This window comes from Nannobrachium achirus (genome assembly GCF_963921795.1).
Source record: "Nannobrachium achirus genome assembly, chromosome: 2".
Classification (NCBI taxonomy): Eukaryota; Metazoa; Chordata; class Actinopteri; order Myctophiformes; family Myctophidae; genus Nannobrachium; species Nannobrachium achirus.
In genome coordinates, this window is record NC_137811.1 from 50,321,314 (window position 1) to 50,342,662 (window position 21,349).

Below are 21,349 nucleotides of genomic sequence, written 5' to 3' on the forward strand. Positions count from 1 at the left end.
AATTCTGCCCCACTGGGGGAGGGTGTAGAGGGGACTCTCACTCTGTGCAGTGGAATAAACTATCCCTCGCAGTTCTGCACCCCGCTGATCAGGCCAACCTGTAGGGGTCACTAGTGCAGTAATAGAGACGGCGCATCCCACCCACAAACCCGCCAATTCTATTTCAAGGGAGCGGAGACATGATGGAGGAATGGAAACCCCAGTCTCAACGGTGGTGGGCAGGAACCTTGCCCTTACAACACCCCGGACGGCCCTCGTTTCATGCAGTTTTAAGAGATCATTACGCTTTATTTCTCTGCCGTCAAGACAGTTAAGAGCTTCCTTTGCTTCAGTCTTATCGGTCAGCTTATCATTCTGAAGGGTGCGCTTGTTTTGTTCTTCACTCCGGTCCATTAAATCACAGATCCCTGTTGAGTCTGAGCTTCTTGTCCCTGATGTACTGCAGTATAATCTTCCCTCTCTGCTCTACAGTGTGGATTAGTGACCTGAGGCCCCTGGCCCCACCGTGGCTTTCCCAGAATTCCCTGTCCACGTAAAGTGAGCGCAGGAGAAGACTCTCCAGACAGCCTGACTGGAGCACTGATACAGCCTTCTCTGGAAACCTGAGAGGCAAAACGGAAAGTAGTTAGGTTTCAGTGAGTTTACATGTTTTTACTTGTTAAGTTAATGTGCAGTTATGAAAAGCATCTACCGTAAGTACTTTACTGATGTGCACCTTACAAGTAAATTTGATTGTCAAGTATGAACAGGTTTACGAGTGGCCCCTTCAGTATCCTAGTACTTTCAACTGTATAGGGACCTAGAATGCATGCTTCAACTTCATAGCATATAATGTCATCACTAAAAATAAAATAAAGCCTAGAAAGGTTACGTTATGAGAAAATAAATAATAATAAAAATCAATCTGCCACATTTTCTACTTTTGAATTTGAATTCTGAAAAGTAACAGTTTTGGACATAGAGACGATAAATAACTAAAATCTAAAATCGGGCTGGTTTTCTAACTAGCTTGATAACTGATACTGCATGACAGGGAATAGGGAATTTGTATCGGACCCAATTCCATTTAGCTCACTGAATAGATGAGTCTAGATAATAGATCATTGAATCAGCCAGACGTTGTAGCATAATCCTAACAAGCTTCCAGTGGACATTTCTGTAGTGCTGATTGGAAAGCTGCTCACCAGACAAATGTTAAATTAGTTTCTGCTCAAACTTCCTTTTAAATCATTGCTTTTATCTTACGGATCATGACCCCAAATCTAGTGTTGGTTTAAACAGTGGTGTAAAGTAACTACAGTAAGTACATTTACTCTAGTACTGTGCTTTAGTACAGTGGTTCTCAACCTTTTCTGGCCGTGACCCCCAAGATAATCATATTTTAACTGGGGACCCCCCACCCTGACGAGCACTAATAGTTGAGACATTAAATGTTGTATGACACGGTTCTATTGTGAAAATAGCTGATCTACATGCTCACAACGCCTCGCAATTTGGCCAATGTTTAATTTTTCATTTTAGAGGTAATAAAAAGTCCTTAAATTGTTACTTTAGAAATGTGCAGATACCCTCTATACACTTAAACGTTATGTTGGTTTGTTTACTGTTGAGTGAGAAAACAATGTTTCACATTAAGTTAATCATCTGGGGACCCCCCAAAATAATTTGGTGACCCCCCCTGGGTGTCCCGACCCACAGGTTGAGAACCACTTTCAATACTTTTACTTCTACTCCTCTACATCTCAAGAGGCAAATATTGTACTTTTTACTCCACTACAATGATTTGAAAACTTTAAATGCTATGGTTGCTTTGTAGATTTTGATTATTACAGTATTACAAAACATACATGAACTTTCAGCCCTAAGTATACTTGGGCTATTTTCAAAGCATCTTATATTTACAATTGGCTTAAGGCCGCAGCCCACTTTGGCACAGGGCACAGGACACAGGGCAGCCCACAGTCAACGGACACAGGACACAGGGCAGTCCACAGTCAACGGACTTTGAGACACGCCCACACTCGAGCATAGGCACAGGGCACAGGGCAGTCCACAGTAGTCCGGCCGTCAAATATGTCCGACCGGAAACGTGCTGCGGCACAATAGTTCCGCCACAATAGTTCCCCCCCCAATCTTTTTTTTTTTTTCTTTTACTTTTTTCTTTTTTTTTTTTTTTTAACTAGATGCGCGACCCTCTAGTTTTTATACATTGTGGACATTGGGACATTCTGCCTAATGAGCACTTTTACTTTCAGCAGAAGCATGTATCTCTAAATTGGGTCCTATGGTTGAAAAAGTGCATAAAAGATCAGGGAGGTGTACTCACTCATCTATGCCTTCAACCAGTCTGAAGTTGAGGTTGTCAGTGGGATGGTGTGGTCTGCCTGCATTATCTATGAACACCAGTCTGGAGGGATCTGCCTTCCTCACCTACAGTAGGAGAAACACACATATTCAGACTGCAGTATATCGTACATCCATGTGTCCAAAACCGTGACTTTGCAGAAACTTTAAAAGAACCTGTGTTCCAATGGATCCCATAGTTATTGTTGAGACACAAGCACTTGTTTATATAAGAATAGCTAAAATATAATATTATTATAAATATTTATATTTATATTATAATATACTATTATAAATACGATATTTTCACTCCCTTTGGGTGACACTGTTGTACGACAAAGCAGGGCATTAAAAAAGCATAACATGTTGAAAATATGGAGATACAAGGTTTCTGCCAACAATATACTGTTTACAGCACATTACATTACATCTAAGTTCAATGTTCTTTTAAGTAAAAAACATAACAATATTGGCATAAACATGAGACATGTAAACATTGATAGGCTAATGTAAGCAACATACAGTACATGTGTGAATTTAAACGTGAGTAAAATGCAGAAACCTTAATAAAATAAATAAAGCATAAATGCACCAAGGTTCATTAAACACACACAGCAATAACATATCTACAAAATCAAATAGAAACACTTGCCCTATCACATAGCCACTTACACATGCACACAAACACGGGAAAATCGCGCTTTTTCGAACGACCATCATTTCGACCGGAGCGTTAGCGACTCACTCCACAGAGGTTAGGGTTAGGGTGAGGGTTAGAGTCGGGTGTCGAAAGGATGATGGACCTCCTCAAGTTAGCAGTTAGCTTGTTCTGCTAACTTGAGGAGGACCACAGTAACTGAACCTGGATCTAATTCTGGGTATACAGCCAGATAACCATCTTCTGATGACATGGGAGGCCTGACTGGGTTATAATCAGTGAGCAATTCAGAAATTGAAATAAACGGCCACTTTTCAACCTATTGTCATATAATTGATCCTCACTAATGCTCAAAGAGGGTGTACTCACTCTGAAGGCTGTGGACTGTTGAGAAAACACTTATCAGTGACATCATTGGTAGGCAGGTTTGGTAATTTAAAACCTTCCCGTTCTATTTCAGCATGCTTACTTTTCAGGAAGAGAAAGGCTGTCGAAAGGCTATATTAGCTTGGAATCCCTTTGGTTTCCGAACTGTCCAGAGCCCAACAATGAGACACAGAGTGAGTAGGTGGAAATTGTGCAATTCTATAATGAGCAACTTTGAGGACCAATTATATGAAGGTACGGTTGAAAATGGGTGAAGTGCTCCTTTAAGTGCTGTATAGACTTAGTAGGATTTTTAAGGTGATTCTGTATTGTACTGGGGGTCAATTAAAGGGCCAGTTCACCTCTGGGACAACCAGATCTTATTTTATTGTTGTTTGGGACAAGAGTTATTTTTTTTGTGTTCAATCTGTGTTTTGCGATATTTTAGTATATTTCAGAATGAATGGTTGTCCCAGAGGTGAACTGGCTCTTTAAGTGATGTCAGTGCCAGAGTAAGTACCAGAATAATACGTTCAAACTTTCATGTAAACGTGTAAGGACTCTAGCTGCTGCATTTTGAATGAGTTGGAGCTGTCCTACTTGTTTGGATAATCATGCAAATAGAGCATAACAGTAGTCTAACCCAGTGGTTCCAACCTTTCAGCTTGAGAGCCAAAAGAGAGATTTGGTCTCTCCCAGGACTCAAACTTAAAAAATACAGAATAAACCACTTAAGCCACATTTAATACTGAAACTAGACGATCTACAAATTCATAACGCGTCGTTGTGAGCTTGTCTGTTTTTTTGTTTGTTTGTTTGTTTGTTTTAGTTTTTTAATTAAAATTTCTGAAAAATATAGATGAGAATATTTTATGAATTTCCAAAGGTTAGTGAAAATCTCTGACAGCGTGGCAGGCTAGGGAACATCCAAAGTCGAAATTCAGTGGTTGCAGTCAATAATAATAATCCTCCATGTCATTTCCATCAGGAAGAAGAGTTCAGTTTGTGCCAACATGTAGATCAAACCGATTGAAGCCCCATTAAGCTACTGAGCTTGAATGCCAAATCTTAATGTAATAGAGCCTGTGAAATAAACCAGCTCTAACAACTTCATCACTTTAATTCTCACAGTTTGTTTTTTACGCTGTCATGGTGTCAATGTTAAATGTATAGTCAATCTCTTTTATGTTTAGGATCTTTTATGTGAGCAGGCAGCTGTGTAGCCCTGTGCTCAACACAAATGTATCCTCGGAGACAATAAAGTTTAACCTCAAACCTTGAACAATTTGAGAATTGTAGGACTGTCTGACAGATTTCATATCTTTGTTAAAACTGTAGAATGTGTTTAAGCCCTCCATTTACTTTCAGCTCCCTGGCAGATCATTTTTTACATCCTTGCATTTTCACTGTTTAGCCTGAGTTATATTTAGTTGCACACGGGAGCCACACACTGAAAAATGCTGATCTACAATCTCAAGATGTGATGTCGCAATGTGATGCAAGACTTGTATGAATCAGGCATTTCTCCAAGATGCTTTTGGCGGTCCACTTATCTTAACTGATACACACTTCCCCCTGTCTCCCATCTGGCAGATGGGAGACAGGATTAAGTGCTCAGGCCACAGGATGTAATCTGCAGGCTGCCAAATAAAGACCAATACTCACTTTAATATTGTTACACACTTATGGAAGAGTCACCTGCCTTTATACGGATCCTCGCACTAGAGTGTTATTACACACTTTATCGACTGAAATACTCCTGATTAACTTTTCGCAGATGATGTGGTCCTGATAGCATCATCGTTCTGTGACCTCCAGCTCTCACTGGATCGGTTGGCAGTGTGTGAAGCATCTGGCAAGTCAAATGAACACTGGGGAGTTCACTGTGTATTTACCAGGATGTGAACCAGCAACAGCTCCTTGTCATTGCGACACTTAACATGAAGCAGGTTCTCCACACAGGGTTCTGTTGGGTCGGGTCTGAAACCACAGCAATACCTGTCCAGTCGGTCATTCACCTAGAGGAAGAGGAGAACAACACATCAGAGAGATATACAGTATAGTAGTGCAGGCAAAACACATCTTGGTTCCATATGATCAGAGTTAAAGTTGCGTCTACAGTATAAGGGTCCATTTGGTTCCTATATAGGTCTCAATCATTTAGGTGAGGACTATCCCTGGAACCCCCCTCAAGTACTTACTCAATGAGGTCAATGCACAACAGGTGTGCAGTCACACCTAGTAGCTCTCAATACAATTTCAGGAGTTTAGACTCAGGCCTGGTGTGACTGCTTAATTCAGCCATCCCCTATCCCACTCTGAACGATCAAGATTTGCTTTAAAAATATACTGTACAATACATGAAATACACTTCCTGATGGGAAACAAATACCAATCACTAAGAACAATGTAAAATTACGATGGAATATACCGTACTTTTATCACAGAAAACCAGTTGGCATCTCTTCCTCTTCCACTGCCATGCTATATAAATTATAACAAGGCACTGCACCTTCAGTTCTTCTGAGGGTTTTTAACGATTTGATTTTAACAACTGACTCTGGTAACCTTGCCGTCCTGGTGCTTCTTGATGTATTGGCTGCTTTCGATACTGTGGATCCTAATTATCACAGCTCGAGCACCATGCCGGCATTACGGGTAAAACCTCCCTTAACTTGGTTCCAGTCATACGTCTGACAGGAGTTTCTCATCCAATTAGGCAAATTCTCGTCACCCCCCAGCCTCCCTCACATGCGGGATAGTGCCTCAGGGCTCTATTTTGGGCCCCATCCAATTCCTACTTTATATGCTGCCCCTTGGGTCTATTATGTCCAAACATAATGTGGTCCAGCTACCGGTATATATACCCCTCAATTCCAATAATTCATTTAAATCACTACTTGACTGCTTACAGGACATAAACTAACCAAAAACAAAACTGAAATAACGATTTTTGATCAACGCCAGGCCACCCTCTTAACTCTAACATCCGCCAAAAACGTTGGCGTAATATAAATCTTGACAGTACCTTTAAGTTTGAAAAACACATCAGATCTGTTGTCATGACTAGGTTTTTTCTCCGCCTTCTCGCCACGGTCAAGCCGTATCTCCCCCAAAACAATTAGACATTGCTTTCATCTCATCCAGACTTGACAACTGCAATTTCCTAAATGGCAATATTGAACAGTCGACAGATAAGCGACTGGTATAAGTTTCCTGTAGAGGTTTTTGTAGAAATTGTAAATTTGCAGTGAAAAGCTTCTCAGGGTGCCACAGTACAGTATAATGTGAATCACTTCTACAGTAGGTGTTGAAGTGAGAGACTCTAATGGAGAGAAAGGCATAGGAATCTGGTGAGATGTGCCCTCAGGTTGCCTGCATGCGTGTTGTGTGCATGATATGTGGATTGTGTGCATTTATTGGTGCTGAGACTCAATTCTTTTTTTTTATCATTAACATTTTTATTGTTTTCCACATTATACAAAAGTAACAACAACATAAATTACAAAATGATCAATCAACCTCAATCCCCCCTCCCAACCGACCCCCCTCAAATTGATTGTGTGCGTGTGTGTGTGTACCGGTATGTGTGCGCGCGAGCGCGTGCGTGTGTGCATGCATTTGTGCGTGTGCGAAGCACAGTTCTCACTGCAGTAAAACAGCACCAACCTTGTTTCTCCTCACCTCCATGACACCTTAGGAGATTTCTCACCCACCTGCCACATCTACCTCTCACTCTAGAACGCGCTGATTGTGAACCGGGACCAGCAGACTGCTGGAGACTGGGCCAATATTGACATACAGCACCACCACATAGCAGCACGCCTGAGGCTACCAAGACATGGTGCTCTGCTGTGGCCAGAACCAACACATTATTGAAGTGGAACAAACTGTAATGTTGCATGCTGTTCAGCTGGCACAGTGTTATGCACAGTCAAATCCTCCAGTGTTCATTTCTCTCAGAGAGGGTGACAATGGACCCTTAAAGTTAAATTAACACAGAGGATTCTGCTGTGAGTGTGATGTGAAAGTGTTTTGGCTGTTTAGCTGAACTTAACACTGCGATCACAGCGTTAATGGAACCTGTCATGGAACCTTATGTTGATCTGGGCACTCCGTTGCCCTGGTGTTATTGATCTTTTAAACTCTAATTGGGTCGTCTTGTATTGTTATGTTTTTCATTTGTTTTTTACAGGGAGTGATCGATTTGTACTGATGCAACGGCGCCCACTTTGCCGTTGCTTTTTGTGGTGCAATAAAATCATTACCACGTCTCAGAAGCATTTAGGAGTACAGTGTTTTACAGTTTACATGCACAGCAAATGTGTTAATTTGTCCATTTGTAACTCATAGACAGTACAAATATAACCAAATGCGTCCATTTAGTATTTCCAAAGATTTTCAACTGATGAGAAGGGAGCACACAGAGACTGTTTTTGCACAGAGCTATATGTGCTAGAGGAACCAGAACAAAAGAATCCTACTCTAGCTGTACACATAACAATAAAGAACACCTTGAACCTTGTACAACACATCCACGGTGGTGTGAGCAACAGGGCCAGTGAAATGGAGCCAGTAGAAAGAATAAATGAGAGAAGAACTAAGTAAGAGTAGAAAGTGAGATAATGACTGAGAGTGAGGGTTGACTGAGGAAGAGCAGGTGAAATTGAAATCATCTCTTTGCTTGGTGCCTGCGTTCTTTAGTCTGAAAAGTATAATGTCTAAATAGAATAGAATAGAATAGAATAGAATAGAATAGAATAGAATAGAATAGAATAGAGGGTTGCGTGTCAGCACATATACATTTGCATGCACAAATGATGCCTCAGGGCCAGTTCTATAGGGAGAGCATTAATGCTCACTTCGTACCATTATACCCTCTCTGTTTTTTCATGTCCCTCAGACATAATTCAATTCTACGGTAGAGGGAACGCTCCATTGCTGATTTAACATGTTCCCTTAGTCATTTTGTTCTGGTGTATTCTGTCCACACAGTGAGATGTAATGTGTATCTAACACCCATCTACAGTATGCATGTGTGTGTGTGGGTATGAATAATCCATGAGTCAGCTCTCTCACTGCCAGAAGTCAGCCTCTGTAACAGGGCCAAGCTCTAATAGCCTCCTATTGATCTGAAGAGAGCTGATGAGTAGGGCTCTGAACACTTGTTCCTACCTGCTCCTTTAACACCTCCCAGCGCTCTGATACCCTGGAACCTGATACCGAAAGAGCAAAGGAGAGTAGTGTGTGAAGGACATACACACCTGCAGTGGACGACTCCCCGGGGAAAGTGAAGTGAGGGGATGAAGGATACGGTGGTGATGAGAGTGGAGGTTCTACAAAACACAGAGTCTATACTCTGCAGTGCAGCCTCGCGAGGCACGTGCACACATAGACATCAAAGGGGGCTTGAGCCCCTGCCCTTTTATCTGTCTGTAAAAACTGCCCATTCCAGACCATAAATGCAATTTTTATTGCCCTCTTTCCATGCCATACCTGAAGGAAGCATTCAATAGAATTGCCTTGTCAAAACTCTCCTGAACTTGAATGCAGCATCTTATGTTGAAAGAACTGCCCTCTCTGTGTAGAAATCCATGCCATTACACCACATCTCCAGTATTGTCTTGGTTATGCTTAGTTCAGTGTGGTTTCACACACTCCAAGCTCACAACGCGTTGTGAGCTTGGAGGTCTGCTATTGTCGGTGCTTCCACCAAAAGGCCCTTTTGGAAATTCCAGCCCCTGCCTCTCTAACATTCTCTGCACGTCCCTGAGCCTCGCAGCTGGTGTCTTTGGACCCAACAGAGGTGTGTCACAGTAAACCTCAGACTGTCCATTTAAATCATACAAAATGTAAACTTAAGTTAAAAGCCAGTTGAACAAGACTTGATGAAAGAATAAGACCGTGGATACAAATGAGTCTTCACAGACAGGTGGCTGGTGCCAAAGACCGGATGGGGGGGGATTATATTTCCACGCTGGCATGAAGTGGCTAAAGTTGCCCGGAAAATGGAAGTCCGGAGCCCTCTCCTGGAACTGACCCTGCGACCCAGCTCAGGAAAAGCGCTTGAGTATGGATGGATGGATGAACAAGACTTTGGTAAACAGCAGGGTTGCCAGCTAGGTCCGCATTTTGTCTGTGGAATTGGGCTGGATTTATTGTTTTATTATTGTTTGGGGCCCGGAGGTTGGACCTGGAAATCCTACCTATCACAGCTGCTGATGGGATGCATGCACAAAAACACAACCATGTTTTAATGGGATATAATTTCTGTTGACAAAACACAACCCTCTTGTGAGCCGTAGACATGACATCACTGTGGCGACCATGAGTTTGACTTCACACCTGCAGACTTCACCTATAGAGAGTCTCCCAGGGTTCTATACTTGGCCCCCTCCTTTTTTGCTCTAAAAATCAATTCTCAGAAAATAGCCAATCTATAAGCGCATAGCAATGGCTTGTAGATCTGCTATTTTTGTAGAATGTTTGCCCAATTGTGAATATTAACACAGTATGTTATAAACAACAGCTAAAGGTACAGCTATGTTTGGTAGCACTTTAAACTAAGGTGCTGTTAATAAACATTTATTAACATTTATAAAGATCATTTATTAATGTTAATAAATATATGTATAAGAAGCTTATTAATGTTTGTAAGCAATCTAACAAACATTTATTAATAGTTGAGAGGATGTTAATAAGACAATTAATAACCGTTAATAGGCGATTTATAAGACGCTTATTAACCTTATTACTTGTTTATAAACATTTGTAAGGCATTCAAAAAGTTAATAGGAGGTTTATAAGACATTTATTAACTGTTAATTGCTTATTTATAAGACACTTGGAAAAACGTTTTCATTTTTCTAAAACGTTTTTAAGGAATATAATAAACATTCATAAATTGTTAATAACCATTAATAAAAGTTAATAAGATATTTACATAGCATTAATTAACAGTTTAATAGATGTTAATAAGATATTTACACAGCATTAACTAACCGTTATTAGTTTACTGAACCGTTGGTAAGGGAACTAATAAACATTAATACATTGATAATAATGTATTAAGGTAACTAAAAAAGGGTCTTATAAACAGTAACAAACCCTTATAAGACGCTTGAAAAACCACATTTATTCTTAATAAATGTTTATAAGGAATTTATAAATCATTAATAATATGTATTAAATGTTAACACATGTTAATAAGATGTTCATAAAGCTTTACTTAACCGTTAATAAGTTACCCTAAGTTAACCTAACCGTTGGTAAAGGATCTAATGAAAATTAATAGAACTGTTTATAATATATTATTAAACTGATAATAGGGTATGAACAAGTCTTATGCACTTGGTTTAAAGAGGAACGGTCATTTATTAACTAGAAAACAGACTTACAAACATCAACAACTTGTTAACAATGTATTTATTAACACTTAGTGGGAACAGTCATCTATGAACATTTATAAACCACTTATAAGAACTAAACAGTGTCTATTAACATTAACAAATTGGTAATGTTGGCACTTATTAACACGTTATTAGACATTTAGCAGGTACTTGGTTTAAAGTGGGGACAGTCATCTATAAGCATTTATATAGGCTTTAAAAACACCTAAACAGAGTCTTATTAACATTAACCAATTGTTAACAATGCACTTATTGACGGGTTAATAGGCATTTTGCAGGTACTTGGTTTAAAGTGGGAACAGTCATCTATAAACATTTATAAACAACTAAACAGTGTCTTATTACCATTAACAGATTGTTAACAATGCACCTATTGACGTGTTAATAGGCATTTTGCAGGCACTTGGTTTAAAGTGGGAACAGTCATCTCTAAACATTTATAAACCACTTATAAGAACTAAACAGAGTCTATTAACGTTAACAAATTGTTAATGTAGGCACCTATCAACACGTTAATAGACATTTTGCAGGTACTTGGTTTAAAGTGGGAACAGTCATCTATAAACATTTTTAAACAACAAAACAGTGTCTTATTAACATTAAAAGACTGTTAACAATGCACCTATCAACGTGTTAATAGGCATTTTGCAGGTAGTTGGTTTAAAGTGGGAACAGTAATCTATAAACATTAATAAACACATTATAAGAACTAAACAGTGTCTTAATAACATTAACAAATTGTTAAAAAGGCACGTATTGACGCGTCAATAAGCATTTCGCATGTACTTGGTTTAAAGTCTAATGTTAGTCATCTGTAAACATGTATAGCCCCTTTAACAACAACTAAACAGTGTCTTATTAACATTAACACATTATTAACAAATCACTTATTAACACGTTAATATGCATTTTGCAGGTACTTGGTTTAAAGTGGGAACATTCATCTATAAACATTTATAAACAACTAAACAGTGTCTTAATACCATTAACAGACTGTTAACAATGCACCTATTGACGTGTTAATATGCATTTTGCAGGTACTTGGTTTAAAGTGGGAACAGTCATCTATAAACATTTTTAAACAACAAAACAGTGTCTTATTAACATTAAAAGACTGTTAACAATGCACCTATTAACGTGTTAATAGGCATTTTGCAGGTAGTTGGTTTAAAGTGGGAACAGTAATCTATAAACATTAATAAACACATTATAAGAGCTAAACAGTGTCTTAATAACATTAACAAATTGTTAAAAAAGGCACTTATTGGCGCGTCAATAAGCATTTTGCATGTACTTGGTTTAAAGTCTAATGTTAGTCATCTGTAAACATGTATAACCCCTTTAACAACAACTAAACTGTCTTATTAACATTAACACATTAATAACAAATCACTTATTAACACGTTAATATGCATTTTGCAGGTACTTGGTTTAAAGTGGGAACAGTAATTTATAAACATGTATAAACCCATTATAAGATCTAAACAGTGTCTTATTAACATTATCAAATTAACAATGCACTTAACGCGGTAATAGGCATTTAGTGGGAACAGCCATCTATAAATATTTATAAAGCCTTTAAAAACACCTAAACAGTCTTATTAACATCAACAAATCCCTAATAAAGTGTCTTATTAACACTGAAAGTGTATTATTAACATCAACAAATCGATGATTAAAGGGGCACTCCACCACTTTTCAACCTATGTTCATATAATTGGTCCTCACTCAAAAATAGTAAATACATTTTCTTTTTTTCTTTTTCTCAGAGGAGGGTTATGGGCAGGTCAGAAACCCATCGTCTTGTGACATCATCGATTGCCAATCCAGCTTATAGAAACTGCAGGCTTTCTATTCCTGAAAAATTGCAATTTTAAAGTGGAAGCCATTGTTCTCGCAATAATAAAAATCTAAATATTCTTTTCAAAAATATTGATTAAATCCTTTTTTGGGAAAATGATGATGTCACAAGACGATGGATTCGGAACTTCCCACAGCTCTCCTATGAGACCCGGACTGAGTAGAAAAAAATGAACATTAGTGAGGACCTATTATATGAAGACAGGTTGAAAAGTGGTGAACTACTCCTTTAAGTATTCATTAACACCTTAAATAGGCATTTTTCAGCTACCTGTTGCAAAGTGGGAACAACATTAACAACTTACTATTTATCTTTCTTTTCACTTTAGGTAAATAAAAGGAGGTCGTTCATTCTTAAAGGAAGGCTGTGCACAAACAGAAGTAGGCTAGTAATGTTTTGGGACTATTCCTTTGCAGCTTATGTAATATCATTCCAGTTTATGTACAACTATCACTGTTGTACACCTCTTCCTCCTCCTGCCATCGCTTGAAGATGAAGAGCTTGAGGAATTTGAGGCGAAGGTGGTCGAGTAGCTGGACTCGGACGGTGACTTGACAGAGGTTGGAGACTCATTTCTTGATGCTGTAAAAACAAAATGCAAAATGTTATATAAATAGGTTAGGCATTTTGGACATGTTTTGTTCATAAAGGGGTTACAGTGCACTTATTGTAAATAATAATAATAATAACAATAAATAAATAAATAGGAGCAGCGCTCTTCCGAGCACAGGTCTCCAATGTGATAAGCAAATGTGAAAAGGGTGCCATGTCATCTGTGGCCTGTCATGATTTTGTTCCAAAGATGTGTTTTGCTCAAATTGAGCTGCTGGTGGCGCTATAACAGGCCAATGTGAAAAGGGTGGCATTTGTTCCTTGACCTACGGAAATCACAAGCTGCGTTTATGATTTGAGGCATTTTGTTCAAAACGGACCAATCCTGCAAACTTTGGAAGCCACTCAACTAGGATGGAATATGAATTATCGGACAACTCAGTCTTGATCACTTGCCTATAGCGATACTCAGTTCCACACACATTCCTGTGATTTTTGGAACAAATCTGAAGGAGTCATTTAAAAAATGTGTTTTACTTAAGTCAGCCTCCAGGTGGCACTATAAAAAGCAGATGTGAAAAGGGCAAAGGTTTTTCCTTGGCCTCTTGGGAGTGCGCATACAAAGTTTTACACTGATCGGTGGAGTTAGAACAATAGACTGTAAAAAAAATATGGACGATGCGAAGCCATTGGTTTCTATGCTGTGAAGATGAAGTTTTTCGTTCAAAAGGGAGCACACTTGCAAAAGCCAGTCTTAGCCTATCAGGATGGAATTTGAAGAATCTGAAAGACCTGTTTCGTTTAATGACTATAGAGATAACATGTACCGATTTGCGTGATTTTTGGACAAAATCGTTAGAAGTGCTGTCCAAAAATCTTGGATCACATGACCACATGGGGTGGCAGCCTGTATTACAATCCATTGTAAACAATGGAGCGATGGTCCCAAAATATGAGTTCTGTTCAACCAATTTATTTTGACCAAATCGACAAATGGGCAGATGACAATTTGGATTAAATAGATGGGTACATCCACAATATTCATGGCAGTTAGGTTGCAATGTTACTCTGTACAAGAGACTTGCTACTAGGGATGGAGCTCGTTAATTTTTATTGATAATGAGCACCTTATCGATCATGCTTATCGAGCCGGGCTTTTATCAAGCCCACTATTGAGCATTTTCTGTTATTTTGTGGAAAGACATGAGACACTATCAATTCTGAAGTTTTTTTTTTAAATATGTTATATGTATATAGTATAGTTTTACAGTACTATTCATAAGTTATTAATACTAGCCTGTACTGTAAAATTATACTATAAATTGTATGGTATATAATATAAACTATAGGCTAACATTTCCATGTTTTTCTTTTTTTTTTTTTACAGTAATGCCTTTTTACAATAGGCCTATCGATTTTTTTTAGGGGTGTCTTCTAAAAATCGACGAATCGACGCGTCGTTTTAAGCCCCGGGAATCGACGCCAATTGTTTGAGTCGAAGCGAAAATATATATTTTTTTATATCACCAGTTAGCCTACTACTGCCAGTACTGCGGTGCACTGCTGGACTGGTGTGGTGTCATGTACTTCCAATGAGAAGTAGCAATTGGCGAACACGAACAGTTATTTATTGTCTCGCACCAGCCTCGGGTTGAAAGTGAGACGGAACGGCCAGAACGGTTCAGACCGCCACTTCGTTAAAACATTCAGAGCCGGGACAGTGTTCCGTTAAGAGGAGGGAAGCACGCTGTCAAAATCCCATACTAAATAACCTGCCACAGCACAAACGCGCGTCCACGAAGTAGTAAACAATCTTCTAAAGTCAAATTAACATACACAAGTGTAGGCTACAAGTTACATTTTCTAATTAAAGTGCTTCTGAATTGTTCCAATGTTGTAATCCATGATGAATGATTGTGTTTCGCTGTGTTTGCGTCCATGACATGTCCACACTGCTGGCTCTAACGTAGCCTCGGAAACCCAGACTTTTAGCTCTAACGGGAGCTGTGCCTCCCCCTTTTTATGATCCGTTTCTGAAATGAATCCGTTCTCGACACTGACTCATTACTCTGTCAGTGCTCTGTGTCCCGCGACTGCGGACTGGATCCCATCGTTCATTTAAAAGAGCCGTTCAAGAGAGCGGAATCGTTCGCGAATGTCTCATCTACTGCACGCTGCCGAGAGACGGGGCAGAGTTGAAACAGCGGAGATTTGTTTTAACGGTGTGTTATAACTCTATGGTTGTACACTGCTATGCAGATAACATTTGTGCTCGCGCACCGATATCACCGAAAACACTGTGTATTCAATTCATCTCTTAATGTATTATTCTATTATGTTGACGTGGTTTAAAGCAACACTTTTTTTTCTCTTTTTTTTACACAAAGTAGACTATAAAACGATTCGTCGACGCGTCGGATTAACCCCCGCGACTCGAATCGACTTCATAAATCCTGTGTCGAAGACAGCCCTAATTTTTTTCCATAATATCTTTTTGTTTGTTTTAAGCAACAACAAAAATCTATATTTGCACTACATTTGACTAGGGCCTTCAAATACAGTACTTTAACTTAACAGACAGAAGGCAAGTAACCTTTTTATTTTTGAAAAAATATTTGAAGAAACTAAATGTGTACCGTCTCTTTAAAAATGAAATTTATAACGCATAGTACGACGGTGTCACGCAACAAAAAATACCCAATCAACAAGCTCACACAGCGTCTGCTCGCACCACGTTGTGAGCTTGTAGATCTGCTATTTTCGGTAGACTGAGAAGTCGTCACGCTGGCAACGCTATACGGATTCATTTGCAGGGAGCAATATATTATAACTCTGCGGCGGGGATTTTGAGTGTCCCAAACGGATTTATTATCAATGGAATCATTCATATTTTCAAGCACCACATACTTTGGGTGGAAGAGAGCGGTTGTTGCGCTGCTGAAACAGCCGACGCCCCGACGCTGCCGTTGTTTTAACTCGTCGTCGCAGACATTCAAAGTTATTGCACTTGGGTGGGTCTTATGTGATGCACTATGGACAATTAGTGCCTCCGCATTCTCGAAGTGTTCCCTCCCGAGCATGTAACCGTGGGCGTGCTGCATAAGGCCTATTGCATTTAGCTCTCCCCTTGTCTTTTCTAAAATGTAACCAAACTTTTTAGTGTTTCACAAGTTCAACCATTGTTCCACGGCACACACTTGCAAAGCACACAACTATCAATGACGCAATGTAGCCTACCTCCTGTCCCAGCCCCCTATAGCGGTCCATGACGTGACGTTATGAGGCTTACCCGATAACAGGCTCGACAGAGCAAAAGCTTATTGATACTCGGGTCTCGATAAATTCAGAACCGGGTTTGTAATGGACCCGGTTTTCGGGCTCCATCCCTACTTGCTACAGTATCTGTGCAGACTAGTGCTTGCTCTGCCATCATATTAACTTACTGTATTGTGATTTTTGCATATAAATCAGGAACAAGAAATTGTTAATATGATGGCAGAGCAAGCACTGCAAAGATTGCAAGTCTTTGTACACATTAAGGTTGCAACCTAACTTGAATATCGTTACCGTGGATTAAATCAATCCAGTTACTGTAGCCCTTCTATTTAATCCTTTTGGGGATTTTTCATCGTTCTGCTGGACGGAGGAGCATTAGGACCATTCATTCCTTTACATTAAAACGGGCTTCACTGTAAACGTAATGATTCATAGCCGTTTGTGGGGGGTCATTTAGACGAAAATGGCGTCTTCGGGGGGTGAAACCGTAACAAAGTGAAAACCCCTTTGAAAGTGGAAAAGGTAAAAACGCTTTGTATCTTCCGCTTTCATCTAAATACCGTAAACGCAGCAAACCACTGAAAATGATAAGATGTGGGACGTCCTAATAGGGCTGTCACGATTAGGAATTTCTCCAGATGATTAATTGTCATAGAAATAATCGGCGATTGACGAATATATCGTCTTTTTTCCCCCCTTCATTTTATGCCACTATGATAAATAGCTTTGAGCTCATACACATACTGTACCTTAATGAAGAGCAATTTAATTGCTTTTTAAACATCAGTTCAGTGGTGTAAACTGTAAATAAGTACATTTATTTGCTAACGTTAGCCCTAATTTATACCGTAGCTATTTGAAAATAGCCGATCTACAAGCTCACAACAACGCGTCGCAGTGCGTTGTGAAAATAGCCGATCTACAAGCTCACCGCGCGTCGCGGTGCGTTGTGAAAATAGCCGATCTACAAGCTCACAACGCGTCGCGGTGCATTGTGAAAATAGCCGATCTACAAGCTCACAATGCGTCGCGGTGCGTTGTGAAAATAGCCAATCTACAAGCTCACAACGCGTCGCGGTGCGTTGTGAAAATAGCAGACAACTGCAAAAATAGCCGACGCTGAAAATAGCGACAGTAGCCTATAACGTTTATCATGACACGATCCAACATCTATAGCTCGTCGCCGTCTGTGTGTAATCATCATCCCCTCCATAAGCTGCAGTAAAGGCATTGACTCCAGTCCTCTGTGTTGAAACGAAACGTGAAGTGAACGCCTTTTTCTGTATCATATCATAAGGAATAAATATAGTCCCGGGATGTGTATGGTACATGTGTCTGTTCCGACCGTCTGGAACAAACTTTTTAAGCATTTTTAGTTAGCCAGCCAGTCTGCCTGTGCTGTGTGACGGCAGTGCGTTGTGTTGACTGACTGACTGAGGAGGACCAGCATTGAGCTGGCTGCTAGGAAGTAGAACGGAACTTTGGCAGTGCGGTCATGGCGACATGCGCCACCTAGCGACCTGGCAAGCAAATTACTGACAAATTGCGTTTTCATCTAAAGACCACATAAAAATGAAAACTAAACGGCTCTTAGCCGTTTTCCACGAAGCTCGTTTTAATGTGAAAGTCATTTTGAAAATGAATAAGGGTAATAATAACAATAATAATAATCCAGCAACAATTTCATGGACCCCTTGCAGTAACTCCGGACCCCCTAGGGGTCGTGGACCCCCCGTTGAGGACAGGGGGGTCGCACCAAATTCTGGGCCCTGGGTACAAGGATTCACTCACATTTTGTGCTTTAAAAAGTTGCTATATGCAGTTTTCTGCTGAGATAAGCAGGAAATTGCTTATTATTATTTTTTTTACTTTATTATATTCAGACGGCTAACCATGCTTCCTAAAGAAATGTTGTCTCTGTGACACTTCCTGGGGCCACAATCTGCCTCCAAAACTATAATTTTCCTCTGTGAGAAGTTCTATCATTGGTCGATAGACAGATAGCCTGCCCAGTAAGCAGAGGCTGCTTATGTCAGCAGAAAACTGCTTATAGCAACTTTAACCATTGAAAAATAGCAGATGTACAAGCCCACAGCGCGGCGCCGAGTGCCACGCTGCGAGCTTGTAGATCTGTTATTTTTGAAAAATTGTGAACATTTTTCATGGGGTCCTTGAATATTTCAAATCCCTCTAAGGTTTTTGAAAAACCTATGTTTCTATGTCAGTGGTGCTCAAACGTTTTCATGTGAAGGACCCCCAAAATGATAGGTATTTGGCCACATCTCAAAATATTTAGTTCCAGGGACCCCCCAGAAGCAAAATTGTATCTAAAAATGTTACCTTAAAAAATACCCATATTCAAAGATTTCCACACATTTTCATGACTTAAAAAATAGCAGATCTACAAGCTCGCAGCGCGGCACTCAGTGCCGCTCTGTGAGCTTGTGGATCTGCAATTTTTCAATAGCTAAAGTATAAAATAACAATATAAAATCAAATTGGTTTAATCTCATGCTCTCAAGAGTGCTTGTTACAATAAAACACTTAAAATATCTGTAAATATTTTCTAAATCTACAGCAGTGGTCCTCAACCTTTTCAGGCTGTGACCCCCTAAATAATCATATTTTAACTGGGGTCTGGCGACCCCCCACCCTGACAAGCATTAAGAGTTGAGGCATTACATTTTGTATAACTCGGTTATATTGTGAAAATAGCAGATCTACATGCTCACAACGCCTCGCGTTGTAGATCTGCTATTTTCACAATTTCTGCGTCTAATATATGCCAATTTGGCCAATGTTTAATTTGTCATTTTAGAAGTTTTAAAAAGTCCTTAAATTGTCACTTTAGAAATGTGCAGATACCCTCTATACACTTAAACTTTATGTTGGTTTGTTTACTGTTGAGTGAGAAAACAGTGTTGCACATTAGGCTAATCTTCTGGAGACCCCCCAAAATAATTTGGGGACCCCCAGGCCCTGGTTGAGAACCACTGATCAACAGTAATGCACTTAGCAAATTCGTTTAGCCCTTAGCAGGAGGTTACATCACAGCCAACAAAAACAACATTAAACAGGCCTAAGTGAAGTAAAAACAAAACAAAAAAAACGTCATACTGTACCTTAGGATGCATACATGAACAAAGAGGGGCTTGTAGGTGATTTCGCTGACTTGTAGGCACTTAAACTGTTAGAACAACACGCAGAAGTTGCATACATATCGACGTTGTGTTTACTGTGTTACAATATGTCCGTGTTACGTTCAAATGCGGCCGGCCGGACGGAAACGGCGTTTTGCCGATAATAGTTCCACTGACTGACTGACACAGCTGCAATTAATTACTGTCACGTACCACGCCACCTGTACTGTGTGGAACTGAAGTTTCAGATTGGCTATGAGTGTCAGGCAGTGGTTTAAGCAAAGTAACTAAGTATTTGTACTTTACTTGAGTATTGACAACTCCTACAATGTTTGCCCTAAAATCACACAAATTTGTACACACTACACAGTATATGTCTAGACTCATGTCATCAACATGGGTCTGTCCCATTTAGCGCCACCTTCAGGCCGATTTTTTAAAACACATTTATAGACACCGCTCCTACAAATGTTGCCCTAAATTCACGCAAATCGGTATACAATATGTCTAGACTCATGTCATCAACATGGATCTGTCCCATTTAGCGCCACCTTCAGGCCGATTTTTTAAAACATTTATGGACACCGCTCATGGGTGGGTGACGTGACGTAGCGTTTTCGCTGTCCTCGGTGTCAAACATGTATAAATTAAAAATATATTTGTCAAAAACCTTCTGAATATTGTGCAGGACATTAAGCTTTATGTGAACTTACTCAAGATTAAAACATTTCATTCCTCATTTCTTCAGAATCTTCAACCAAACATGGTAAATGTCATCTGGTGTGACTGTCCCGACCTTGTTTCTCAAAGTGGGAACTTGAATAAAACTAAGAAAAAGAATTGCTAAAATTCATTTAAAAATGAATTTAGGCAAAAAAAAATGTCTATTTGTGAGCCTATATCTTTTCAAAGTCCAAGCATAATGTTTTCAGTCATTTCTGATCAAAAAGATTTTGTCCCCCAAACCAAAATCATCTGGTGTGACACTAGTTTGGAAAAATTAAACAGGCAATAATTTGGACACCTACTGGGCTAGAGAGGTCCTTCTTCTGTAAGGCTATTCAGCACTCCCAGCACAACTGCAAGACAGGTGTCTGAGGTGAGTTATGATTTTAACATTTTCATGAAATGCCATCTTGTTGAAACTTTGACAAGTGTGGCACTTCTGGATGTCATCTGGTGTGACACCTTTTTCATTAATAAAGCAAAAGTTATTTGAAACTTTGGTCATAATTACATGTAAATCTAGGTTGTTTTGTTATAGCTAGCATGTTGTTAGCATGCTAATGTGTACCTGGTAGCCTCAAGGTAGTCCTAAATGCAGAAAACGTCATCTGGTGTGACACTTCGTCATCTGGTGTGACATATCTGCTTGTCACGCCAGATGACTTGATTGTCACACCAGATGATATATACTGTATTTTCCTACAGACATAACAATAAATAACAAGTCCCATGTTTCTTTTGTCCATTTAAAACATTTTAACATGTTTAAAACAACGTTTTAAACATTTTTACATAATTTAATTTAGCTTAATTCGGTGATACAGCAAATTCATCAGACAGAGCAGAAACCCCTTCACAGAAACCTAAACCTTATATTGTGGTAACACTTTATAATAACTATCCGTTATAAGCAGTTAATATAAGACACTTGACAACAGAAAATGGGTGGTACAGAAAATGTGATTTTATTATTTCCAAAATACACAAACATACTGTATAGTGATGAATGAATGGATAT

The 21,349-nt window shown here is 39.4% G+C and overlaps 1 protein-coding gene across 1 annotated transcript in view; it reads right to left on the bottom strand.

The window, feature by feature from the left end:
• Positions 1-397: 397 nt before the first annotated feature.
• The window catches only part of gask1a (golgi associated kinase 1A), a gene marked incomplete at both ends in the record, with an annotated part of 39,632 nt that continues 18,680 nt past the window's right edge, over positions 398-21,349 (bottom strand). The window contains 3 exons of the mRNA XM_080742452.1: positions 398-602; positions 2,327-2,430; positions 5,263-5,385. Of these exons, the coding sequence (XP_080598578.1) occupies positions 398-602; positions 2,327-2,430; positions 5,263-5,385 (432 nt within the window). The remainder of the gene's footprint in view (positions 603-2,326; positions 2,431-5,262; positions 5,386-21,349) is intronic.